We start from the raw sequence: 26,848 nt of genomic DNA on the forward strand, positions 1-26,848 counted from the left end.
GCTCAGGCATAGCTCAGTGGCAGAGCAGCTATGCTGCATGGTAAAGGTCCCAGGTTCAATCCCTGCATCTCTGTTTCCCAGTAGCGAGAGACCCTTGCCTGAAATGCGGAAGAATCTCCACCAATCAATGTAAACAATAGAGGCTAGACGGATCATTGGTCTGTGTCGGCCTAAGGCAGCTTCCTGCGCTCTTGGTTAACAAAAGTCTCATAGCTTTGTATTTTTCTTTTAACACTTTATTAAACACTGGCAGTAGGAGAGAAACAAATCCATAACTATTTCATTCAACTGTATTTTTAAAAAAAATCAAATTCTGAAAAGGGGAGGATCAACCAAGAGAAGCCAGTTCAGGGGAATCCACTTCATGCATCTTTAAGGGCACAAGCACAGCCCACTGGATCAGACCAAAGGCCCATCTAGTCCAGCATCCTGTTCTCACAGTGGCCAGCCTGCCGGAGTCTCAGGGAAAAAGGGGCCGTCTCCGGCCTCCGGCTATACTTCATTTAAAAAGGTGGATCTCCGGCTTTTCAGCGGCCCCCTCAGCCACGCATGCGTGATTGACACACGCATACGTTGGGCTGTGGCTGGCCGCCTTCCCGCCCTTTCTCAGTCAGCCGGGGACTGCAGACACAGGAGGACGAAGCGGCTGCCAGCAGGTGCCTCAAAAAGACTCGAGCTGCCGCCGTCATTGCATGGAAGCTGCCTTGGCACTGGGTCGACAAGCCGAAAGGAGTTCAACGAGGCTAAGTGCGGGAGAAGGAGAAGGGCACGCACATATACACAAGAGCCTTCCCCATCCCGAAAGCAGGCAGGGGCTGCCGGCCACTTCCCTCCCGGAAAACGGCTGACAGGCCCAAGGCGGTCCTTCTCCTCCTCCTCTCACCTGCGACCGGCTTCAAGCGCCGGCTGCCTTTCGCGCAGAGTTCCGGGTTGCCGAGCGCCAACCTCGGCCTCGCCAGCCCACGCGGCAGAAGGCACATGCCCGCCCACCCTGCTTTTTTGGGCCGAGGAGAAGGCGGAGGCCCGGCGCGCCCAGGAGGGGAAGAGCGGGCGGCGGGGTGGAGGCTTAGGTTTGGGAGAGGCGCCTCGGCCGTTGCCAGCCTCGGGGAGGAGGACGGAGCCTGCCCCTCACCTTTCCTGAAGGGACCCCCCCCCCAGCAGCAGCCCCTGCCCGCTGCCGAGCGGCCTGCCAGCCTCAGCAGGAGTGGAGGCCGGCCAGCCGGCTCCTTCTTAGCCCCGGAGCCGGTTCCCCACAGCATGAGGGGTGAAGCGGCCGTCCGTCCTTTCCGGAGCTGGCAGGCCGCTCGGCAGCAGGCAGAGGGAAGTGGCCGGGAGCCCCTGCCTGCTTTCGGGATGGGGAAGGCTCTTGTGTATATGTGCGTGCCCTTCTCCTTCTCCCGCACTTACCCTCGTTGAACTCCGTTCGGCTTGTCGACCCAGTGCCAAGGCAGCTTCCATGCAATGACGGCGGCAGCTCGAGTCTTCTTGAGGCACCTGCTGGCAGCCGCTTCGTCCTCCTGTGTCTGCAGTCCCCGGCTGACTGAGAAAGGGCGGGAAGGCGGCCAGCCACAGCCCAACGTATGCGTGTGTCAATCACGCATGCGTGGCTGAGGGGGCCGCTGAAAAACCGGAGATCCACCTTTTTAAATGAAGTATAGCCGGAGGCCGGAGACGGCCCCTTTACCCCTGAGACTCCGGCAGGAAACCGGAGACCTGGCAACCCTAATCTTGATCCTCCAGGCGGGGAGTGCTGGGCTGTCCCACATCCTTGATCTGGTCAGACTTCTGGGAAGTCACGTTTGCCACACCAGGCTCCCTGGCAATGATCTGGCTGCCTGGCCTTGAGAATTCAGCTGCTTCTGAGTTGCCACCCCCAACTGCAGGACTCTGCCTCAGGGGCTCCTTCTCCCATTGAAGCGTGGGACTGTGGGGGTGGGCGGTCTGTATGTGTCTCCATCATAGCTGCTGCACTGGAGCCTGCATCCATCCTCAGATTGTCAACTGTGTGGAGCTCAGGATTTCCTGCCTCTTCTTCCTCCTTCTTCTCATCCGGGACACTTTTCCCTGATGGGCCAATCACGCCTGAGATTGTTACACGTTTGGAAGGTTTGACAGCCACCTGCTGTGGAAGAGCAAAGAGAGAGAAGAGAGTGGGGAAAAAGAGATGGGCGGCTATAGGAGAGGCAGGAGAAAACTTGGTGGGGGGGACAGCATTAAAAAAATGGAGCAGAGGTTCTCAAACATTCCACCCCCAGGGCCCACTTGAGGTGACTGAAAATTACTGAAGCCCACCAGTCACAAAATGGTGGTGCAGGGGCAGAACCAGTCAGAGACTTGTGGCAGATGAAGTTTGGTATAATCAGCTGGCAATTACTGATATCATTTTCTATTGATCTCTAAACCATCTTGAAAAATTGCTAAATTCTTTGCCACAGTGTTTTCCTTGTGGCAGGGAGTTCCATAGCTCTGCTTTCCTAAGTACAGGTATTTGCTCGAGCTACTGTGACAGCCTCCCTGTTTCACTCAGAATTTGCAGTTCAGTGGCTTTAAAGGGCTTTTTCTTTTATATTTTTAATATTTTCTCCATGCCATCCCATCCCCCCATGCCTCTCAAAGTATTTTTACCCATCTCCTGTAATTTCTTCTTCCACTTAACATGTACCTTATCCACACACACCCAACTGCCAGTTTCTTTCATCCCTCCTGCCTGTTCATGTTCCACTCATGTCTTTTTCCTTCTGCGGAGAGAGGCCTTTTTTCCCTTCTGTTCTCCACAACTTCTCTGTCTCCCAGCTACCTTTACATTTCTGGCATTGGTCCAACCAAAAGGCTATGTGGCATGTCTAGGGTGCAGGGCAGACAAGTGAAGAGGCACTAGTCAGCCTGTGGCACTGAAGCCCACCTGAAAGTGGCCCTAGGCCCACTGGTGGGTCGAGGCCCACTATTTGAGAAATACTGCACTAGAGCATGAGATGAGGTAAGCCTCAACTTGGTGCTTTAAAAGTAGTAATTTGTTTTGTGGTGATGACTGCCCAATCCTTTTTGACCAAAGGTCTTCTTCAGGAGCAAAGGGTTTTAATGCGTCTTATTCTAGTACACTTGCTAAATGTTTGAAAGTATATTCTTGAGGGTGTTGTGTTCAAGGGTGTACAAGAATAATACACAGAAAGACCCTTTGCCCCTAAGAAAGAGCATTGGTCAGAATGGATTGGGCAATCTTCACAACATAAATTAGTCCTTTCCTCCCTTTTGAGCACCCCTATGAGACTGCCTCTCCCTTCTGATAGGGCTGTCCAAAATTCAAGCACAAGGTCTTAATTTGTATTATGCAGTGACAATCCTTGACACCACTGGGCAGGGTTTAAATTTGGAAAGAAAGGGTAAAGAAATCCTAGGACTCAAACCTGCCCTTTGACCCACAAATCATGCTGGCTAATGAATCCCAAACTGGTGAGGTTAGTGGCAAAAAGGATTCCACATATGCTCAGAGGCTCTCTTATCTTATTTCTTCACATATACCCTAGCTGAGGCTTGGAACTGAATTCTTTCTCAAACCTTGCTGGGGTTTGTGTATTTGCATGTTGTTAGGTGTAAGAATAGGTGTACATTTGCATGAACAGATATGTGTCTATAAACGGAGTAATAGACTGAGTAAGGAATTGGAATGTGGTTTTGGGAGGGGGCCTGAAAAGCATCACCTTAGGGCAAGTCTCCATTGGAGCTACCATGGTGCAGAAATGCAGAAAGAAACTTCTAGAAGAAAGAAGGCATCCTTGAGGCATAGAAGAATTCTGCACTATGAGCTGGTTCATATATGAACCATCAAGTAAAGGATTGCACATGTGTAGGGGCTATCATAGATCAAACACCAATGATAGAATGTCTACATTGCCCACTGTCATCTCAAACACACATTCTGATGTCATCCATCAAGCACTGATGTCACATCAACATAATACATTTAAAGCACTCTTGTAACACTTTAATGGAGAATCCTGGGAACTGTAGTTTGTTACAGGTGATGGCAATTGTAGATATAGATAATTATTTAAGGGTAATGGGAATTGTAGGTCTGTGAGGTCAGTTCCCTTAAACTACTGTTCCCATTTATTTATTTCATTTGTATATTGCCCCATAGCTGAAGCTCTCTGGGCGGTTTACAACAATTAAAAACATTAAAAACAAATACAAATTTAAAAACACATTTTTTAAAAAAGCAATTTAAAAACACATGCTAAAATGTGGGTTCTTTGATGGAAGCCAAGACATTTCAAGATCTAATAATCAGGTAATTATTAGGGCAGTCTAGGGATTCTGCTCGTGTACCGTCCACCCCGCTGCACGACGGACTCCCTGGCCGAGGTGCTGGAGGTGGTCTCGGCTGTGCGTGTACAGTCCCCAAACCTGCTGGTATTGGGGGACTTCAATGTACATTCATAGGCCATCCTTACTGGGGCGCCTCGGGACTTCATGGAAACCATGGCTTCCTGGGAGCTGCACCTTATTACAATGGGGCCCACCCATGTAGCCGGTCATGCACTCAACCTTGTGTTTGTCTCGGGAGAGGAGGGGAGTGATCTGAAAATTGGGGGTACATCCATCACCCCCTTGTCATGGTCAGACCACTACTTGGTGAGGATGGACTTTTCGGTGCCTCAAACCCTCCGGGGGGGTGGAGGACCTATTAAGATGGTCCGCCCCAGGCGTCTGATGGATCCTGATGGATTCCTGAATGCGCTTGGGGACTCTCTGGAGCATGCACACAGCCACTCGGCTGAGACCCTGGTGGAGGGGTGGAATGCCGCAATCGCCGGGGCATTAGACTGGGTGGCTCCGAAACGCCCTCTCCCCCTGAATAGAGCTCAGATGGCACCGTGGTTCACCCCACGGTTGCGAATTCTGAGGCGGGAGGTGAGACGGCTAGAGCGCCGGTGGCGGAAATCTCGCTCTGACGATGATCGGACACATGTTAGAGTGGCTGTGGCAGCCTATCATGTGGCAATAAGGGCAGCAAAAAAAGATTTTTATGGTGCCTCTATTGCATCTGCAGAGTGCTGTCCCAGGAGACTGTTCCAAGTGGTCTGGAGCCTGGTCGGTCCAGTTGCTCCGGAACCAATGGAACATGCTAAGACCTCCTGTGACGAGTTTGCTAAACACTTTGCGGAGAAAATCGATCGTATTAAGAGTGCTATTCCGTGCGCTGTGGACACAGTGAGCGAGCCAGAGGTGACCAGTGGTGCTCTGGTGGTGTGGGATCGGTTCCAGCTTCTTCCATCTGATGAAGTGGACAAGGTGCTTTCAACCTTAAAGCCAACCACTTGCTTACTCGATCCTTGCCCATCGTGGCTCATTATGAGCTGCAAAGATAGACTGGGTGAGGGGATCAAGATGGTGGTAAATACATCTCTCGAAGAGGGAGTAATGCCATCAGCGCTCAAGGAGGCAGTAATAAAACCAATCTTAAAGAAGCCCTCCTTGGATCCCCAAGATCTGAACAACTTTCGCCCAGTCTCAAATTTGCCATTCTTAGGCAAGGCGGTTGAGCGGGTGGTGGCAAAGCAGTTGCAAGCGCACTTGGAGGAAGCGGATTATCTGGATCCATTTCAATCGGGCTTCAGGCCTGGACATGGGACTGAAACAGCCTTGGTCGCCTTGGTAGATGATATGAGGAGGGCGTGGGATAGGGGCGAATGCACCTTCCTTGTCCTCCTTGATCTCTCAGCAGCTTTCGATACCATTGACCACGTTATCCTCTTGGACCGCCTGGAGAGGTTAGGCATGGGGGGCACTGTATTGCAGTGGTTCCATTCCTTCCTCTCTGGTAGGTACCAAAGAGTGGTATTGGAGGATGAGGTCTCGGATCCTTGGCCTCTCACTTGTGGGTTGCCACAGGGTTCCATCCTCTCCCCGATGCTGTTCAACATCTATATAAAGCCGCTGGGGGCAATCATCAGGAGATTTGGGCTGCAATGTCATCAGTATGCGGATGACAAGCAGCTCTATCTCTCATTTAAATCTTCACCGAGGTTGGCTGTAGAAAACCTGTCCAAGTGCCTGGAGTCGGTGAGTGGCTGGATGGGAAGGAATAAGCTGAAGCTGAACCCTGACAAAACCGAGGTACTGATTGTGGGAGACAAGGGAAGGCTGAGGGATGTGGACCTGGTGCTCAATGGGGTACGATTGCCCCTGAAAGACCAGGTCCGCAGCCTGGGGGTCATTCTTGACTCCCAGCTGTCCATGGAGGCTCAAGTCTCGGCTGTGAGCCGGGCGGCGCCGTATCAACTCCATCTGATACGGAGGCTGCGCCCCTACCTTCCCAACCATCTGCTCCCACCGGTGGTACATGCCCTGGTCACCTCTCGCCTAGACTACTGTAATGCGCTGTACGTGGGGTTACCCTTGAAAACAGTCCGGAAGCTGCAACTGGTACAGAATGCGGCGGCACGTCTGATTAAAGGCAGCCACCAGCAAGATCACATCACTCCAGTGCTGAAGGAGTTGCACTGGCTACCGGTTGTTTACCGGGCCCAATTCAAGGTGTTGGTTTTGACCTTTAAAACCCTACACGGTTTTAGCCCAGTCTATCTGTTTTTTTTTGTTTGTTTGTTTTTTTACAATAATTTTTATTCAAATTTTCATAAAACATAGAAAACAAAATCATAAAACATTCAAAGACAAAAAACAAAACAAAAATGATTAAACAAAAAAAATAAAATGTTGACTTCCCATTTGTCACATATCAAATCAGTTATAGGTCTACAATATATAACAATCCTGTCTCTTAAATCATATTATAAAATCACTTTCCTCCAGTAGTTATCTTAATTAATCATCAAATCTCATAAACATTACTTTATTCTTTCCACAAAAAGTCAAAGAGAGGTTTCAATTCTTTAAGAAATATATCTGTCAATTTTTCTCCAAATAAACATGTCAATTAATCCATCTCGTTAATAATTATAATAATCTTATTGTCATAACCATAGTCCAAATAAACATTTCGATTAATCCATCTCATCAGAATCTGTTAGGTCCAATAATTTCAATAGCCATTATTCCATTATCCCTATTAGTTCCATCTTCCATCTTCAATAGTCCTGTTAAGTCCAGTAATTTCAGTGTCCATCCAGTAATTTCAGTGTCCATGTTTTAGCCCAGTCTATCTGAAGGAGCGCCTCCAGCATCGTCAGGGATGCCGCTCAACAAGATCAGCCTCAGAAGACCTTCTCTCGATCCCACCAGTTAAAACAGCTAGACTGGTGAGGACTAGAGAGAGGGCTTTTTCAATAGTGGCCCCCACCCTGTGGAACTCTCTCCCAAATGATCTCCACCATGCCCCTTCTATGATGAGCTTCCGCCGGGCCTTGAAGACCTGGCTCTTCAGGCAGGCTTTTGGGTTAGGTTTTTACTGTTATGGTTTTAAATTTTAACGTTTTAATGTATTGTTTTTTATCTTGTACGTCGCCCAGAGTGGCTGGACAACCAGCCAGAGGGGCGACTAATAAATTGAATAAATAAATAAATAAATAAATAATGATGTACATGCAATTATGAACCAGCTGTAGTTGTGAATAGTGAGTAGAGAAGATCACCCTATTGACCTCACACCTGCCATCTTATTTGAGGAACAGGGAAGCATATGACAATCAGATGCACCAGAAGAGCATCTCTGACTCACAAAATGTTTCATTCAAACCGCACCCTTGCTCTGCCCCAGTACCTTAGAATCTTCCCTGCTTTTTGACAGTTTCAGTTTCTGCATAGATGAGGACAGGACACTATAGATGGTTACAAAAGTAAGGCTGCTTCTTTGTCGAGCTGCAAAGCAAATGGAGCAATTAGCCAGCGACATGGCTTCCAGCCAGGGGCATGGTGGTGGGGGATATGGGAATCAAGCATTCATATAGGCCATCTAATTGGCATTTCTTCCTACCTGAACTCAGAGCCTTTTTCAGTTTGTTCTTGGACTTCTGGCTCCTGTTTAGATACAAGTTCAGTTAGTCTAATTTGTTAAAGGAGTTCAGAATAAAAACACAGCTAATGATTTTTATTGTTATTCCAAGGTTCATAATAGTACCCGAGACCACTTCCTGGCCCTGCCTGGAATCCCAGGAATCAAATGTTTTAAATGGAAGAAGTATGTTTCTAGGTCTCATGGATGCAGCAGTTAGAAAAAAATATGATGGCATGCTTAACTAATGGAGTCAGCAGTTATACATAACAGGAATGCATGAACATGGGGGACATTATGGCAGTAGGCTGCCACAATGTGTCTTTGTTAGAGAACCCTCGCATGCGCAGGATTTGTGATCATAGGAAGAGAGGGCCTCCTACATGGACAGCTGCATATGTGAGGTTCTCTCACAGATTCTAATGAACATGCATAGGTTACAAAGCTCGTCTCCCGCACCCCTGTCGTTAATTTAGCATTGTATAACGTTTGATCTGAACAGGGTGGTTTATAGCAGATGCCACTGGAGGTCACTGATTCATAGGGTCACCATAAGTCGTAATCGACTTGAAGGCATATAACAACAAAATAACATTTGAAAAGGGCTCAGGTGAACAGTTAAAAAGCCCAAATGCATTACATTTTCCACCTTTTGAGATTTCATACTCAAGATTTCTTAACCTGACTCTGGGGTTAGTGCTTTGGGAGCAACATTTTTAAAAAATAAGAACATGCAGGAGGACTAAGCACAACATGCCCACTAACTCTAGTTTGATATCTAGGCAGTTCAGGAGAGCAATATGCATACTTTGCAGCTAAAACTTGCAGAACTGTATATTTCCCATAATACCTAGGGATGGACCTGAGTTGCACAGGTCCAAAATCACAGCTATGGGAGGAGCCCTATTCCTCCTGAGCCAGTAGCCAAGTGAGAGAATTTTAGTTGGTGTTCCTCAGCCCAGGAACTGCTAACTCTCCAGCCCAGCAACATGAGAGCTGCTTCTCCCACACAGCCCTTCTGTCCGGATGGAGGAACGACATGGATGGGGGAAATTATGTGGTTCATTTCCATACAAGCTTCCTTGAAAGGGTGGTGCTGGCATGGGAAGGAATTGCTTCATTTCCCCGCATGAGTTCTTCTATCCCAGATGTGGGGAATCTTTGGCCCTCCAGATGTTGCTGAGCTACAACTCCCATCAGCTCAACCTAGCATGGCCAATGCCCATGGTAGTTCAGCAACATCTGGAGGGCCAAAGGTTCCTGGCACTCATTCTATCCAAGCAAAGTGGTGTGGAGCTGGACTGTAGATAAACAATTTACACAAAACTGTGGTAATGTATAAATTAGGCTCCCACCATCTCATTTGGAGCTATTGGTTGACAAGGTTATAGTCGATCACTTCACACCCCACAGAATATGACATTCTTGTCTTCTTCACTCATTTGAGCATTTTATCCCAGAGATGCTAACAGATCTGCTTGCCTTTGTTCAGCTGGGCTTCAAAGGAAGCGCACCAGGCAGCTGGTTCTCTTATCTTGCCCAACCCAAATTGCTGAGACTGTACTTCTCACCCTGAACATCTGCCACTTGGTTCTCCCAGCCAGCATACCTGGGGGGTTCCTGTTTCCCTGCAGCACTGTTTGGCTGGATCTGCTTGGCTAGATCTTTACTTTCTTTATCTGTTCCCAGTGCTCCGCTCTGGGGCCTGCTTGTAATCAGGCCAACCACCATGGAGGGCCCCACACCCACAGTCTTCCAGCCTTGTTGAAAAGGCCCCACTGCTACTGATGCTGTTGTCCTGTGGACTTGTAGCCCAGACTTCTTTTCCTTCCGTGATGGGCTCCAAGAAGTGGAGCGCCCCTTCTTTGGGGAGCGGCTTAAAGACGTCTGTGGCCTGCTACTCTGTGCCTTGCTAGGCTCCTTGGATTTCACATTTGTTGTCTGTGAATGTGCGGCACTTTCCTGGCCCCGACTCCCTGGCTCAGAAGGAGCAACTGCGGCTGCAGGTTTCTCAGAAGTCATTTGAGCTGGCTGACTGGTTGGTCTGGATGGGCCAGCTGCCATTGACTTGGCACCCACTTCAGAAGGTCCAGCAGCCACTGAAACATCATATGCATCTGACGGACCTGCCGCCTCTAAGGCACGGGATTTGGGGGCCGGACTGGCTGCTGGTGCTTTTGTTGAAACACCTCCGGATGCAGGCCGACTCTGCTTTGTGGAAGGGCTCTGGGAAGCTGGGCCTTTTCTTCCTTGTCGTGATGAAGGTGTGACTGGCTTTGATGGGCCAGGACTTCTGTCCAGAGATTTGGCAGCAGACTCCTTCTCCTTGTGTGTCTCGGAGCTGTCCTCTTGTGAGAGTGTAGTGGCTAGGGTTTGTACCAAAGATCTGGATTTTTTGCTCCTTTGTAGTTTCACAGGTTCAGGTTCACATTCTAATGATGTTCTAGGAATGGAGGGACGTGCTGCCTCAGACACGGCAAATGGCTGAGAAGGTCCTGCTCCCACTGAAGCTCGAGATCGTGGGAAGGAGTGAGGAGAAACCTGCTTAAGCATGGATTGCTTCTGTGATTCGGAAGGTCTGCGGAATCCGGAAAGGCCAACCTGGGATCCTGGTGACTGCTTAGTTGCACTCTTGCTCATCAACTTGGGAGCAGAAGACTGAGACTGTTCTCTGGAAGTGTATTCCTATAAAGGAAGAAGGGTAAAATATCCTGGCATATATGGGGAATGGATTCCCAGAAATCAATGAAAGATAAATGCAATTACCATAGCATTGCTTCCAAAGAAAGCTTGGCCCACCCACTTCTCAATGAACTAGAGCTCTGAACTCATACAGGAAGGCAGAAGGGCTAGGATTCTGATGACTGGTGGTCCCAGAGCTCTGCCCACTGCTTTGGTGGGAGACTCCACTAGACAATGGGGACAGGGAATCAAAGAATTTTACTACTGCAATACAGAACATGGACCCCCACCTCTTCCCCCATCTCTTGGTTTATCATTTAGGGCTTATTCACACGGGAGCCTAACTTCGTACTAAAGATGCTGCTTTTACAGTCGTAATAGATTTTCAAGGTCTACATTTTTGCTCAATGGTTGCTTCCAATCTGCTGTTTTCCATTCACAAAAGTAGGCATTCCTCTGGGAAGGATTAGTGTTGCTGTTTCCTTGCAGCCCTGCCCTCTAATTTTAGATGTTTACTCCCTCCAGTTCAAGGCTGAAGCTGGGAGAGTGCCTTGGTATGCAATTGACAAGAAAAAATTAAACTGATTAGACCCCCTCCCCTTCTCCATTGTCAAGCCTGAGTGAAAGGCAGACTGGGGAGTAAGTGAAAGGCAAAATAGGCAGCAGCTGGGGCAGCTTTTGCAGGTGGCAGAGAGAGAGGAAGCAGGAGATGGGGCATAAGAGAGCCCACCCACTAAAAAACATTGAAGCAAAGCACCTACAAGGAGGAGCGCAGCACAGCTGAGATGGTTTTTCCTCTTCACATTATCAGCGGATTGGATTAATACGGATTGAAAGAGGAAAACTGTGTGATAACTTCTGCTTGCCTGCAACATCATGTGAACCATGCAAATTACAAGGGGATGCAAGCAGCACCACACACACACTAAATCGCCGTGTAGATGAGCCCCTAAGTCTGTGTTGTGTTCTGGACAACTCAAAAACTTGCATACTATTTTTTGATATTTTGGTTAGTATAATAAAAGTATTTTTCAAATATGGAATCCAGAACATGGACGGCATTTGATTTCTTGTGATGAAACTTGGCTCTCCTTTCAGCCTCTGGCTTTCCACAGAGAGGAAAGGCAATGGAATTTATAAGTATGTAACTGTCACAGCTGTCCTCAAAGAACCCTGGGAACTGTAGTTTGCTGAAGGTGCTGAGAATTCTGATTACCCCAGCCCCTTCACACACAACCATAATTCCCAGAGAAAAAGGAATGGCTAGTTGAGTGCTTCCAAATGTTTATTGTGGGATGGGTGTTCTTCATTCATGCAATATTTTCGGCAATGTCCATACAATGTCATTGGTATCAACTTGCCAGCCTGTCTTTCTTCCCTATTTAATTCAGACTCACCCTTTCTGGGGAAAATCTGCTAAATTAAAAAAAAAACTGTTGCCAATAACCAGTTTGAAATAACTGAAAAATCATTTACAATATGAAGCCCCTATCTAGAAGTGCCCTAAGTTGTGTAGAAATAACCTAAGCATAAGATGCAGATGTGATCTAAGGACAGATGTTCTCAATGCTTCTAAATAAATAAATTGCATTTTGGGAACAAGAAGAAATGAGTAGCTAGTGACTTGAGGTGTCAACTCCTGACAAAGCGCACTCCCTCCTTCCCCTTTCAGATGGGAAAGGTGAGGGGCAGGGGATGCTTTGGAAGCCAATAAGGACAGCAGCGGGCATGTGGCCAGCGGAAGACAGGAGAAGGAATGAGGCCAAGGAGGACAGTCTACAGGACAGATCGAAAGGCTGCAGAGGTTTGCAGTTCCCCATCCCTGGGCTCATCAAAATAGGGAATGCAGGGAAATATTTGGACCTTGAGGGTTCTTTTTGAGAAGGGAGAGGGGTTAAAGCCTGCCAGCTAGCCAGGCCTGTTCTATTGGGTGTAGAGCTGAAAGACTGAGAACCAAGATTCCTGGCTTTGCTGAGGCCCAAGTGCACATTATAGGGAAATGCGTGGGCATCATTTGACCCACATCTTCCCCTGTAGACCCCCTAGTACTGGGCAGTTGGCAAGGGAAAGCAGTGGAATGTGCTTATATTTCTCCTTGGCCCGCTGGCTCTCCTTCATTGACTGCTGCTTGAGGGGAAGCAAGGAGATGCTTATGTGATGAATGTCGCTTCATGCTCCTCCCAATGACATGTTACCAGGAGATCCTAGGTGCAGGGGAAACACACATTGGTATTAACCAGGCGTCAATACGTAATATGTAGTTAAGCTGAAAGTGAGCAATGAAATATGCTAGATAAAGAAGGCTCACAAGCCCACATCTCTGATTTTAAGAATGGTACCTGAGACCTTTCCTGTGCAAGTCCCTCCACTCCTGTTCTCTGCCTTCTGGGTCAAATGTCTTTCTCCCCTCACAAATGGGCATTCTAGAATCACCAGTTCCACCCCCCCCTTGCGATTCTGCCTTCAATCTGCATCCCTTCCCTCCCCCTTTCTCACATTTCCGACCACACAGGTCAACCAAATTGCAAGTCAAGAAAATTGCTGACAGGGACTAGCACCTTGGGGAAATGCCCTGTGTGTCATAAGGTATCCCAAGCCCAGCCACTGGGTTCTCTGGGAGATAACAAGATCTACAGAGCTGGAGAAGGAAAAGATCAGTCTCCTTACCTTTTGGGGTGAGATTCCAACTGATCCTTGAGAAGCAAAACCTTTTGAAATAAAGAGGAAAGGAGGAAGGGAGTGAAAGCTGTGGAGGCTGCAAAGGGTCCTGTCAGTGGTCTGTAGAGACAGGCACCTGGTTCTAGGGGGGATGCACCCCTGCTGTCCCACTCAGCTACTTCAGACACTCCGCTATATAAAAGGCTCCAAGATGTGTCATCCTGGCATCTCAAGACTGGGGGCACCGTGCTGAGATGTTTGGCTGGAGGGCTGTTCTTGTGCCCACCTCAGACATATCAGGGAGCAGGGCTGAAGTTTAACCTGAGCATGGCCTTGCCTTCAGTGCCTCCATCCTTACCTGATTTGAGGATGCTGTGTTGTGAAGCAAGGTCACTTTCCCTGAAATGGAAAGGCGTGGATGAGAATTTGACCACACAACTGCCACAGTTTGGCCAGAGCGGAATCAATTTCTCATTTCACAGGTGGAAACATGGATATATTTGTAACACCCCTAGTTCCATCGCAAAGGTCGCTGACAAGGCCTCCCCTTCCAATTACACATTGTTCAAGATTCAGTCTCCACCTCTGTATGTGTGAATTAATTTATGCTGGAGTAGCCTGGCCGCCACCTAGAAATGGAAGGATCTATCAATTTCTTATTTTTCCAGTAACAACAACAACAACAATATATTTTTGTTGTCCGCCTCTCACACAGAATGTAGGTCCTGAGGTGGATTACATAGATTTAAAAATACAAAGTATTCATAAAACCATACAGAATAAAAATATAAAAACATACATAAACAAATCCATAAACAAATCCATAAGAACCATACATAAACAAATCCATAAAATTCTTAAACACATCAATATGAAAGAGTAAAATTTTAACCAAATGCTTGGATGAAAAGATGGGTCTTCAGCAGAGAGGGAGCTGATCTTACCTCACAGGGGAGAGCATTCCATAGTCTAGGGGCCACAACAGAGAAGGCTCTGTTGCGAGTGTTCGTCAATCAGGCTTCAGATATAGTAGGCACTTGGAACAGGCCCTCTTCCCTGGCTCTTGTGCAATGGACATGACTAATGAAGGGAAGGCAGGCAGATGCCTAGGTCCCAAACTATTTAAGGCTTTCAAGGCTGTCAAAACCAGCACTTTGAACTGTACGGAAGCAAACTGGGAGCCAATGTAGCTCTTTTATCGTAGGCATCTTCTGTTCTCCACATATCTGTAGGAACTTGTAAATTTCTTTTTAGTCCTCATGAAAATTTATCAGTATTTTGGTATGAATTTATAACACATTTTTATATACTAGTTTTACTAATGTACACATTTTTGCAAGCAAATCTGCCTAATATAATAAGTTTTTGTATGTCATTTTCACTAATATATCAATTATTATGTGTACTTCCCCCTAATTTATGTAAACACTATTTGGTTGGAGAACTCCATGGCAAAATTTGGATAAGTGTAAAGTTCGAAGGAGGGCTGTATTTGGGTTCTCATATTGTTTCGGAAAGTGCAAATTTGATAGCTTCACCTTGAAATGCAAAATGGATCGAATCCCCCCCCATCCCAATCTCCACCAACTTGAAAGCCAAATGGTGTTTGTTCTTTTAGTTACAGAGCCAAACTTAGTAGTCTAACAATGCATTACCAACAGCTCCAAATACAGCGGCTGCAGTGTATGAAATGGGAGACTGAGCCCTGCATGGTGTCTTGGGGGAGGCCATGGCTTATTTTATTTCTTTATTATTTGATTTATATCCTGCCCTTCCTCCCAGCAGGAGCCCAGATATTCACGTGTACCAGAGACACAGTACGTAAACATATATACACCTAGACATTTAACCCCAAGGAAGGAGCTGAACCCTGAAGAATGATTAGCCATTTGTACTAAAAATGCCCCCCCAATAGGCACAATGATTTCCCAAGGACCAGGAAACCAAGAAAAAAGGGCAATCCCTGGTAAATAGGGACTGTTGGGCTATATGGGGAAAGCACTTGGCTTTGGGCCAACCATGGGGGGGGAACCTGAGCGGTTGCTAGGCAACCCCCAAGCTCTTCCTCCCCCTCCCCCTAAACAGCCAATATAGCTAGCCAGTGCAAAGAGAATGAATGAAAATTCAGCTGCTTCTGCATTCCAGTGCAGCTGCACTGAGATGCAAGGTGAAGGGAAAAGAGATGCGTTGTTGCTACATAACAGGGTAGACCCCGGCTAGTACTACCTCAATAGACTAATCTCTCAGGGGTTACCCTGCTCTTTTCTGTTTCTCTTCATATCCGCATGATGTTTTGCCAAAACCAACAACAGTAAATTAATTATTTTGCGTTATTTTCAAACAAGACAACGCTTAGGATTGTTCAACCCAAAGCACAGCATGTACGTACGTGGATCTTGACATGCTCCTGGCCAAGCTGGCCTGACGTAGCTGCTCCTTCAGCTTTTCCGCGGACTGTGCACCCGTGATGGCTGGGAGCCAAGGCTGCTGGAGAAACACAGCACGTCATGCAGATGTGTAAGGATGGTCTAGTAAGGATGGCCGGGAGGGACGAGAGGGCGGGGGATGTGTCTGGGGTAGGGATGGGGGAGAAGTTTGATTCTGTTCACACTGAAAGGCAAATCAATCAAACTGGCAATTTCTGAAACAGTACAAGAACTGAAAGACAGCCCTCCATTGCCATTTGCACTCATTCCAATTTGGCAATGCAGTTGTCCAACCAGACCGTGTTTATCAAAATGCATCTGACGGGAAAGTGTGCATAACAATGAATATATTAGTGAACATAACATACAAAAATGGGAGAAATTGCTTGCAAAAATGTGTTCATAAGTCAAAACTGCATACAAAGAGAAGGAGGGGGGAAATTAGGGGGGAAATCACACCAAACTGCTGATGAATTTTCATGAGAATTTTTTAAAGGGCAAAACTTGGGAAAATGAGAAATTGGGAGAAGTGAAATAGAAGATCCTTCCACACAGGCTTGTTGACAAGCTGGGATGCCAGAGGTGGGGGAGGGGCTAGGGTAAGACTGAGCAGCGTGATGATGGCAGGCGGATATGGTAAAGGACAAAGAAGGAAGGCTTTTGGGTAGCTTTGCTTCATGAGACTCACCTTCTCAGATGTAGCACGCAAGCTAGCACTCTTCCATATCGTGTGAAGCCCCGATTCCTTAGAGGCGAAGCTGACTGGATCACTGATCCTGCCGCTGGCCACGTGCAACATGTAAGCAAGGCGAATCCAGCGCTCAAAGAGGACGTTCTCATCCCCTTTGGGGGCACAGAGTTGCAGATAATATTTTCGCCCTGTTGCCAACTTTACTTTCAGCTGTCGCTCATTCACGTTATGCACAAAAATCTCCACCAGGTGTAGAGGGATCAACCTGTGAGGGAAGGAAGGACTCAGCCTAGGAACCTCCCAGGTGGTGGGGTTTTCCCGGGAAAGTGAGGGATGGCAGAATGGGGGACTGCACCAATCTCACCGAGTGATCTCCAGGTCTTTCACCATTGCCTTTGTGGTTTTGACACCTTTCTTTACTCGGGCAATGATCATCAGGTCAGGAAGTAGTAGAGATGGGCTGCTGGCTAAAACACCCATGGTGATTAGATTGGGGTGGTTGTGGATGCCAACGTATTCACCCCTCTTGGTTACCTGCGGGAGAGGAGAGGAGAGGGGAGGGGAGTCTGCTAAGAATGGAACAAAAGCTGTGGCAATAGGAGCCCCAAACAAGCTACAGCATCTGAAATCATTTGGGCAATGCAGGGTCTGGCTGACAGTAGACCTTCCTTGCTGTTCCTTGCACTGTGGCTCCTACGCCTCTTCAGGCCTAGAGTGTCTTCAGCCTACCATCAAAGCCTTTGTTTCTTCCCCCTCTCATATATAATCACATGAAGCTGCCTTAATATCAGGATAGGCCACAGGTCGGTTTAGTCCAACACTGTCTGTTCTGCCTGGCAACAGCTGTCTATATGGGCTTTGGTGGAAGCAACAGAAGTGGCTCCTTTAAGGCATATAGGCCACTGCCCAACCAACAGCGGCATGGCCATAGCTCAGTGGCAGAGCATTTGGTTTGCACGCAGACTGGCCCAGGTTCAATCCCCAGCATCTCCAGACAGGGCTGGGAGAGGCCCCTGCCTAAAACCCTGGAAAGCTGCTGCATGTCAGAGTAGGCAATACTGAACCTCCTCAGTATTGTTGGCAGTAAAGCACCAACCCTTGCAACAACAAGTAACCTGAGCCAGTAGGGGGCGATAGACAGAAAGGCCACCTATTTTCCCCTTACTGATTCCTTGTTTGTTTTTCCTCAGGCTTTGCTTCCTCCTGGCTCTGCAATGGCCACATGTATGTCTGTTGTCAGAATGATTTTATTCCCCAGTGGTAATAAACCTTACATTTCTTTACCCTTTCAACCAACAGCCTTTCCAGACTATTTTTGCATCAGGCTATTTGTGGCAATATATGCCAACTTACTTAGACTCAGACTAAGGCAGCTCCCTATGATTGATGACTCTTAGTCTGCCTTCAGTCAGCCCTCACTTGCCCTGCCTTCTTACTTGCAAGCAATCCAGGGGGTGGCATTGCCTTTGAGCTTCCTCCCCCTTAGTCTCCTGAGTGTTGCCCTCATTGAACTCAGCCGGGAAGAGGAGGATTGAGACAACTAGAATGAGTTGGCTCTGACTGTCTTTGGCTCTGGTTCCACCTCCCATTGGGGCTCCCTGCCTTTCTGCCCCAACAGTCCCAATGGGCTCCAGCCACCGTTGGATAGAAGCCTTTCCCATCACCCACTACCTGAGCCTTTCAACTAGAAGTCAGAAGCAGGGCCTTCTGGGGCAATTTGCTGCAGTCGGTTGTCGATGCAACCATCTGCCCCCTCCCATGCCTCTTTATGAGCACTTCCATGCAGAGAAACACAAGGAGACACAATGGCCCAAACTGGCATGCCAGCAGGCACATGGGAACAGGATGGCTCTTAGCGATAATTGCGAAATGGTTTGCCTGCCGCCGCAAAGCATAATGGAAACTGCAGTTTGTAAAGTTTTCTGGGAATTTGTAGCTCGGTCGGGAGAAACCACAGTTCCCAGGATTCTTTGAGGGAAGAAGTCACATGGTTTCAATGGGCTTCTGCTGGGCAGATGGGCGAGATATAAATCTAATTAACAACAACAACACCAACAACAACAGCAATAATAATGTGTGTTGGATGTGCTTTAAATGTATGGTATTGGTGTGGTATGGATCTGCCTTTAATCTATGCTGGCCAATATGGTGCACATCCTTGTACGTTCGTGGGGGGAGGGCAGGCTCCAACAGGGAACACTGCTGCAGAAATCTCTGTGCTGTAAGCCACACTGCCCAACCAAGGGCAGCATTCATTTCACCTGCACAAAGCTGCCCTCGAACATTGGTGCATCTCCATATGGATAGTATTCAGGCTGCCGCAGCACCTCCTGCAGACTGCCAGTTGCTGGGGCCCAGCCAGGGAAAGGCTGCTCACGGATACCTTTGGTGAGATTCTGCAAGCCCTTCTGCTTAGTCCCTGGGAGACCGGAAAATAAAAATTAACAAAGAGGATTCATATGAGAAATGACAGGGGAAGTCCAGGGTCAAAACCTTCAGTCTGCAGGACCTGGCTTTTGTCTTGCAGCAGGACTCAGGGACCCTTCCCTTTTGCAGTTCACTCCCTGTGTCAAATTATCAGCAGCAGCTTGTGGTTCCATGTCAGTGGAATCTGCTCTGGGTTTTCGTCTGAACTTTTGAGCGCTGTCCAAGCTGCTGAAGCCTGACCCCAAATTTAGATTCAGCACCCTGGACAGCTCCTTGAAAGTTCAGAGTGAACCCCGGAACAGATTCCACCGCCCCACTGACATGGACCTATCAGCCTCCATTGCAAATTATAGGTTGTAAGCCTCTTGGGGCAGGTACTTCTTCATAAAGCCGGTGTGGGGAACTTTGGGCCCTCCTGATGTTGCTGAACTATAGCTCCCATCAATGCCATCAAGCATGGCCAATGTCCAGGGATGATGGGAGCTGTAGTTCAGCAACATTTGTGGACCAAAGGGTCCCCACACCCACAGTAAAGCATCACACACAGTGATGGTGCAAAAATAAAGCCTCATTATACCCCCTCCCACATATGTTAAAGTTCACTAAAGGCCTCTAAGTTAAAATCATAGAGTTGAGAGATGACAGGGACCCAAAGGCTATATAATTCAACCTCAAAATCAACTGGCCGCTAGTTCTTCCCAATAGATTTACATTATATATTTATACACCACCCTCTTGCAAAACATATTGGGTGGTGTACAGCAACATAAAAGCATTTGGCTGCAGACCACAGCGCCTGCCAAGCGAGCAATGGCTCTGGACAAGTCAAGCGAGCCAAGCCATGTGTGTAGGTGACAGGCAACACTATGCCTGCTTGCTCCTCTCAGATAAATGAGCCAACATGATCTGAGGGGAAATTCCTTCCTGTCCTCAAACACGGCCATCTGTTAGCTCTTGAACATGAGCAAAACCATCCATCTCACAAGCCTTTCCCTTGAAATCAAGGCAGAATAATTCTGTGGAACTCAATTATCTTCCTCCTGATGTTCCATTCCCAATGGACAGGGTCCCCCTCCCCTCTCAAGAACCTGGGCACCCTAGGTCCTACCTGCAGGGTACATGTTCATGGCTGTGGGACTGAGTGGAGACTCAGGAGTGAGTTATAGTGCCTTGCTGATTAACATGGCACAAAGCATCCCTTGGGTCACAAAATACTGGCTGCTTGTATGCCTGCACATTATGACATGTAAGGCAATTCAAGCCAGTGCCTGGAAACTGGCAGTAACAAGGTTATTGCTGCCTACGCTACTAGAGCTCCTGCAGTGGGGGCACTGTGGCTTTTTGTGCCTTGGGACACATCCTCAGTGACCAGAGTCAATGGCTCCCTTCATGTGTGGTTGGCACATGGGCATCATCACTGGCACTGCATGATTGGTGGGCCTTGGTGGATTGTCCATGGAAGTTTGGTGTGTGTGTGTGTGTGTGTGTGTGTTTTGTGCCATTTAGGATTTTCTGTGGTGTTTCCCCCTCCCAAGCTGAGCATGTGTAAGATACGGCTGCTGTTCTGCCAGTGTAAACCCCCCCCCCCGAAGCATTGGAGTAGAGCAGGAAGGGCTAGCCTGTAGCCTTCCAGATGGTGCTGGACCACAAGACCGAACAACCCCAACCATTGGCCATGCTGCCTTGGGCTGATGGGAGTTGGAGTCCAACAACATCTGGAGACCCAAAGCTTCCCCATCTCTGGAGCATAGGTCTGTAAACACACTAGTTGCCAGATCAAAGCTTTTCCATTAGCCACAGCTGGAGGGAACACAGGTTGATCTGCTGTGAAATCTCTCTCAAGCTGAATTTTTATAAAAAAATGCATTCAAGCTGCTCCCACCAGATTTTACAGGGGAAAGGGGCAGGGTTTGTCTAGCGTTGTGTGGCCCTAGTTTCAGAAGAGAGAAAAATGGAGACATGCTGAAACCACTGTGTTTCTACCCTAGGAGTGCTCTGTTCAGTTAAGAGTTGAAAGAGATGTTGATGTTGCTTTCAGTTGAGTACCCTTTGCTTCTGTCAGCCATGGAGCATATTTTTGAAGAAAGCCAGGTAGTATTGTACACACCTGCTGGCTTTCAAAACCACTATTTACCATTTTTTTACAACCTCTGTTGCAGGTGCCCATCAAGAATTTCAAGTCCCATGGCCTTTTTTTGTTAGTTCCATTAATTAATTGCAGGGGGAATTTTTTATTCTGTGCATTCAGCATGGATTTAGCTGAATCCAAGATGCTTTGCTACCGGAAGCTGAGCCCATCTGGTTCATGCACTCTGCTAGGGCCAATACCTTTTTAAAAAACAGTCTTGACTGTCTGAGATCCTGAAGAGCCACTGCCAGACCAGCCTTCCTTACCTTGGTACCTTCCAGATGTTTTGGACGACAGCCCCAGTCCAAAACATCTGGTGAGCACCTGGTTGGGAAAGACAGGAATAATTATACTGGACTAGATGCAGCAATAGTTTGATTTGTTATGGGACAGGTTCATCTGTTTAAAGCAGGCCCTCCAGATGTTGCTGAACTACAACTCTCATCATCCCTGGCCATTGGCCATACTTGTTAGGGCTGATGGGAGTTGTAGTCCAGCAATACCAGGAGGGCAGTACATCACCCTGATTCAAAGCAATAGACTCTGAAATCATAATCCCATAATTACAGGTGCCCATCATTGGAACTGGTGCCTCAACTTTCTTCCATGATGGAACTCAGGGCAGCATACAGAGGATTCCTAAGGAAGGTCTAACCAGGCCCAGATGTCCTCAGTTTCAGTAAGGTTGCTGCCTCCATCATACCAAGTTCTGGATGCCACATTTTAAGGAGAATATAGGCAAATTGGAATGTACTCAAAGCAGGCAGCTGGTAGTCAGAGATATCAGAAACAAGCCCATGAAGAAAGTTTCAGGGAAATAAGACCACATTCACACCACACATTTATTCCACTTTAAACAGTCATGGCTTCCCCCAAAGACTCCTGGGAAGTGTGGTATGTGAAGGGTGCTGAGAGTTGCTAAGAGACCCCTATTCCCCTCACAGAGCTGCAACTCCCAGAGTTCTCTGGGAAGTAGGACTGACTGTTAAACCACTCTGAAAACTGCAGCTCGGTGAGGGTAATAACAATCTCCTAACTCTCAGCACCCTTCACAAACTACACTTCCCAGGACTAGTTGGGGGAAGCCATGACTGTTTAAAGTGGAATAAATGTAGGGTGCAAATATGGTCTGAGTATGTTCCGCCTGGAGAAGACAGGATGGGGTTGAGGGAAGGAGACATGATAGCACCATTCAAATACCAGAAAAGCTGTCACACAGAAGAGGGCAAAAATTAAGGAGGACTAATGTGTTTTAAATTACAGAAGGGTATATTTCAGTTGAACATTAAGAGTAACCTCCTAACAGTAAAAGCAGTTCAACAATGGAACCAGCTATGTTGGGGAGTGGGGACAGCAGGGCCTCTCTCTCGCTGGAGTTCTTCAAGCAGAGGCTGGACTAGGTGGCCTGCAAGGTCCCTTCCAATTCTAGATCGCAGGAGGCCAAAAAATTATTTGTGTTCATTGGCCCCAATTATGAAGCCACTGCCTTCCCCCAATACAATTACAGCTGTTCCACATCAAACTTCCAATTTCCCCCCTCCCCCAAATGTGAGGTGGACATTTCAGAGAGTAAGACACAGTGAACACAGCCAGTTCTTGAAAATTCCTTTAGTAGATGGTGCATGGAGGCCTTTCCAGGACTTCATAGTAGAGATAGCCACAATTATTGCAAAGTAACCACCTCATTTCACCACAGCTCTTACTTGCTCAAATGTGTGCTGGTTTGATGTCAGTACCCATTTCCAGTTCTACTACATGGGTTATGCTCCTGGTTACCCGAAAGAAAGGACTCATTTTTGTAATGTTTGGACAACTGTTGAGAAGGATGCAGCTGCAAAAAAAAAAGGTTGTGTAGGGTAGTTTTAAAGAGCAGGGCTGGGGAACCTGTGGCAGAGAAACCAATAGATGCCGGCAGCTTGCTCACCCCATTCACCGGACGATAGACTCCCATTCACATCAGCCTCAACCAGGATAGCCAGTAGGTAGGGATGATGGGAGCTGTAGTCCAGCAACATGTGGAGGGGCACAGGTTTCCCATCCTAGATTTAGGGTCTTGGGTCAGAATGTGAGACATGAAGGTAAATTTAATTGCATTAGAATGGCCTTGGCCAAAGCACTACCTGCCATCCAGGCTTGCTGTTAGGATGAAGGAAAGTAACAGTATTTAAAAGAAATTTGCACACTTGCAGTGGCACTGTAGAAACAAGAGAATAAACTAGTGATGAGAGTACCTATGGCCATCCAGATGTTCTTCAGCTACAACTCCCATCATCTCTGACCATTGTCCATGCCGGCTGGGGTCGATGGGAGTCCAAAAAACATATTAGAGGGCTACAGGATCCCCATCCTTGCTCTACAGCATAGGCCAAAGGGGTAATGTAAAGTGCAGGGCCAGGGGGCCATCCTTTCCCCTATAATCTTGTGCTGTGTGTCTCCAATGACTGACCAATACTGAACAACCCAGGGACTCTTCTGGAGCAGCTCAAGTACCTCTAACAGTATGATTGCAGGTAGCAGCCCTGAGGGGTCTTTGTCCCAGCAGCCCTCCATGCAATCTGAAACCTGCTTTTCACCTTGCACCTTCTAATCAAGGCAGCCAGCTGTAGAGTGGACAGGCGAAAAAGAGGCCAGGGCTCTCACATCTTTAATAATTGCACAGGAGGGGGAATTTCAAGAAATTCTCAGGGGTGGGACAAGCTACACCTGCTGAAATGTCCTCTTCTACACAACTACTCAAGTGTGCAAGAAGCCTATTCTTTTTCCCTACCTGGCTACTTTAGCCCAATGTCTCCTGAATTCCATTTTAAGATTACTGCAAAGTCCAGACTTTGGGCCATTTTCATCTTGGCAGGCTTTTTATTGTCCCCCACTGTTTAAACACCCCATCCCCCGCATTAACATCCAGCAAGAAGAGTTCTAGGGAACTTGAAAGCTTGCTCACTACTTTGTATGTCGTTTTAGATGGGCCTAATAAAAAAGGACCTACTGTTTGCTACTGATTCCTCAAGAATGCTTTACACAGCCTCCTTTCCCTTACCCACCACCCATTTCCCATCTGGGCACTGATCTGGATTATCTTCCTCATTGCTCCGTAGTTGTGAAGCTAAATTATCCTGTATTAATTTGAAACCAATTATCTTTTCTAAGCTGAGTTGAGAGCACTTTGCCCTAAAGGTGGCATATAAGTACTACAGAATAAATACTTTACAAAGGATAGCCCTCCATTTGAAGAGATGTTAGAGGCCAATCCTCTCTTTCAGGGTGTATTCGATATGAAGGGCTGCTTGCTCCAAGTCCAGTTGAAACATAAAGAACCCTAAGAAGGGAGAACAGGAGGGGCCTTAAAGTTGCCCATCAACAGTTTGCACCTGAACAGCCGACGGAGCAGGCAAACAGGACCCCTGGTCACAAGTCTTCCCCAGCAGGGTGAGAGGCACTGCATTTATAGTTACATTATAATACTTATTTCTGTATTGGCACTTATACAAATTAGTATATGCATATTTTACACAAATTGTATCCTCCTTTGCCTTCTTTTCTGGCAATGTGTAAGTGGCTACCCTACTCAGCTGCGTTAGAAGAACAGAGGCTTTAGCCTTATTTTGCAAATTGTTGTATGTGCTGTCTTGAGGAAGACCCCCTATCCAGTTCCTGTGCAACCTGATAGAGAGGAGGAGGAGGAGTAGTAATAATAATAATAATAATAATAATAATAATAATAATAATAGCTTTATTGAGAAACCAACCCACAGAAATAGATCCTGAGATGCTGCCAGAGACACTCACCCTTACTGAGACAGACAAACAGCAACCCTGAGAAACAGCAAGGCAGGTGCCCTGGCTGCAGGCTGTGGAGGCGGAGTCAATGTTGGGTGGAGTTGGAGGCAGAGGCGGTAGAAATGTACTGACTCCGACTTCAAAATAAATTTTGATTGACAAATTTTTTAAAATATAAATTCACAATGTCAAAGAAGCTTCCCATGAAGTCAGCTGTAGTTGAACATTTCACCATAACTCAAGATGGAAAACATTTTGGGTGTCAGTGTATGACACAGGACCCAGATGAAGACAAACGCTGTGATGCCAAGATCAGCGCATATTCAGGCAGCGATAAAAATGCTCCTACGAGAGCTTCCAATTTAAAAAGACATTTACAGTGCTTTCCAGGGCTGTGGAGGTGGAGTCGTGGAGTTGGAGTCGGAAGCAATTTTGGATGGAGTCAGAGTCGGACAGTAGAAAAATAGAGCAGTCAGAGTCGAAGGTTTGGCGTACCGACTCCACAGCCCTGGCTGGCTGGCCCCAGCATCATTCCAAAGCTGCAGCCAGGATCTGGTTAACACAACAGCACCAGGAACCAACCAATCAATATTTGACTTCCAAAGTGAAGGCAGCACAGCAGGAAAGAGCTCCCCCTTCAGGTTTCTCCAAGTAGTGCTGTGGTTTACACTGACAGGCTTCAACAACTCTGTGCCAGTAGTTCTAGATTCTGTGTCTTGTCCTCCTGTCCCAACCCGTAGAATCAAAAGTGCATCAGGAAATCACACTCAAAAGTGGGAGCCAGAAATGGGAAGAGTTGTAACTCCAATGCACTTGGATGCTGCTCCTTTTGCAAAGAAACCCCAGGAGTCTTGGTTCTCAGCCTTTTGGGTTCCAACTCTCTGGACCTACTTTCTTCATTCCCAACTAGTAATAGAGGTCTCTACCATTCTAACATTACCTGGGAAACTGTATCTTCTTAGCTCCCAACCACCTGGGCCATAAGAGGTATGCTGCTGCACAGCACAAGGAGGAGTTAACACAGCAGGATTTGATGTGGGAGTAGTCCATATAGCAGTAGACCAACATATTGCAAAGTGGCACACTGCTCCCATTTCAAAGCAGTGGAAACAATGATAAAAGGAGGGCCAGAGGAACCACCAGTTGCAGATCCCTTCATCGAGCCTGTTCACAAAACAGATCCTGGCATTCTGATGTTCTCCTCCACAATCATCAGCCTGAAAACACTGCAAAAGTCATTACCCCAACCCTACAGACACCTGAGGGTTAACCACATGGGGAAAGAGGGCAGGAGATAGTGATGGGAAGACAACACCAGCATCTATCAATTGTGCAATCCCCTCGTAGGCCAGAACGGTGCCATTCCACCCTAAAATAGTGGTTGTGCCCACCACCATAGCCTCAGGCTTGCACCTGCCAGACAATGAGATGGCTTCGTTCAGTTCGACGTAAGCGAGGGTTCAGGAGCAGCAAGTCGCCATAGCGGTCATCTGTGTCATCTCCTGGGTATGGAGGAAAAAGAGTGGGCCAAAAATATTATACTTGGTGCTGGCATTCCTGTTCCTACTGAGATCCCACATCCTGTCTCCACATTCCCCCAACTGTCAAGTAACATGCGTACCTATGCGGAGATTAATATATCCCTCCCCTCCACTAAGTACCAAGCTGCAAGGTTCGCTTGGCATGTCTTGGCTGTGCAATTCCTTGGTGACCTCAGGAGAGGATGGATTCATACATCCTAAAGGAAACAAAAAAGATGACAGAGCTTAAGTTCATATTTATGTCAATCATTCCTGTGTCAGAGTTATGTGTATTCCAACAGATTCCACTATCATAGAATCTCTTTTAAAAGATTTTTTTTTAAAAGAGCAAGTTTTCTAACCCTCTCATGGACAGTGATAGTCTGGCTGGCTACTGTGATCCACGCTCCAGTAACATCCCATTTGGACTACCATGATGCACTGCACATGGGGCTGCCCTTGACAACTGCTTGGAACCTACAAAATTAGTTCAAAATATAGCTGCTAGAATTTTAATTAGATTGGCTTGCTTGGAACATATTTTAGTACTTTTGAAAAATGTACACTGGTTACCAGTTCACTGCTTAA

The 26,848-nt window shown here is 47.3% G+C and overlaps 2 protein-coding genes across 4 annotated transcripts in view; both read right to left on the reverse strand.

The window, feature by feature from the left end:
* Positions 1–1,711: 1,711 nt before the first annotated feature.
* LOC133375621 (Golgi-associated RAB2 interactor protein 4-like) lies at positions 1,712–17,097 on the reverse strand. Of its 3 annotated transcripts, none has more exons than XM_061607408.1 (9): positions 16,773–17,097; positions 16,406–16,673; positions 15,681–15,775; positions 13,650–13,690; positions 13,301–13,341; positions 9,561–10,636; positions 7,934–7,977; positions 7,721–7,818; positions 1,712–2,122 (listed from the first exon to the last, which is right to left on the reverse strand). In XM_061607408.1, exons 1-9 carry the CDS (start codon positions 16,886–16,888, stop codon positions 1,850–1,852), a joined length of 2,052 nt encoding a protein of 683 aa, XP_061463392.1. In that variant the 5' UTR covers positions 16,889–17,097; the 3' UTR covers positions 1,712–1,849. The 3 variants fall into 3 exon arrangements, with proteins under 3 accessions (XP_061463392.1, XP_061463393.1, XP_061463391.1); XM_061607409.1 differs by having other exon boundaries at positions 1,712–2,119; positions 15,681–15,778; XM_061607407.1 differs by having other exon boundaries at positions 15,681–15,778.
* Positions 17,098–24,670: 7,573 nt separating this feature from the next.
* LOC133386929 (ectopic P granules protein 5 homolog) overlaps positions 24,671–26,848 on the reverse strand; it is a 29,415-nt gene continuing 27,237 nt past the window's right edge. Inside the window, exons 13-14 of the mRNA XM_061630780.1 lie at positions 26,362–26,478; positions 24,671–26,242 (exon numbers count right to left, since the gene is read on the reverse strand). Coding sequence (XP_061486764.1) covers positions 26,470–26,478 — 9 coding nt within the window. The 3' untranslated portion in view covers positions 24,671–26,242; positions 26,362–26,469. The remainder of the gene's footprint in view (positions 26,243–26,361; positions 26,479–26,848) is intronic.

The sequence above is a fragment of the Rhineura floridana genome, chromosome 1 (genome assembly GCF_030035675.1).
Source record: "Rhineura floridana isolate rRhiFlo1 chromosome 1, rRhiFlo1.hap2, whole genome shotgun sequence".
Taxonomy (NCBI): Eukaryota; Metazoa; Chordata; class Lepidosauria; order Squamata; family Rhineuridae; genus Rhineura; species Rhineura floridana.

Bases quoted from the DNA above. Each gene is read 5' to 3' on its own strand.
- LOC133375621 (XM_061607407.1), bottom strand. From the start codon at position 16,888: ATGGGTGTTTTAGCCAGCAGCCCATCTCTACTACTTCCTGACCTGATG. The intron at 15,779-16,405 runs GTGAGTCTCATG...GTGTTTCTCCAG, and splicing joins TGCGTGCTACATCTGAGAAG to CAGCCTTGGCTCCCAGCCAT. The intron at 10,637-13,300 runs GTAAGGAGACTG...CTTCCTTTATAG, and splicing joins TTGGAATCTCACCCCAAAAG to GAATACACTTCCAGAGAACA.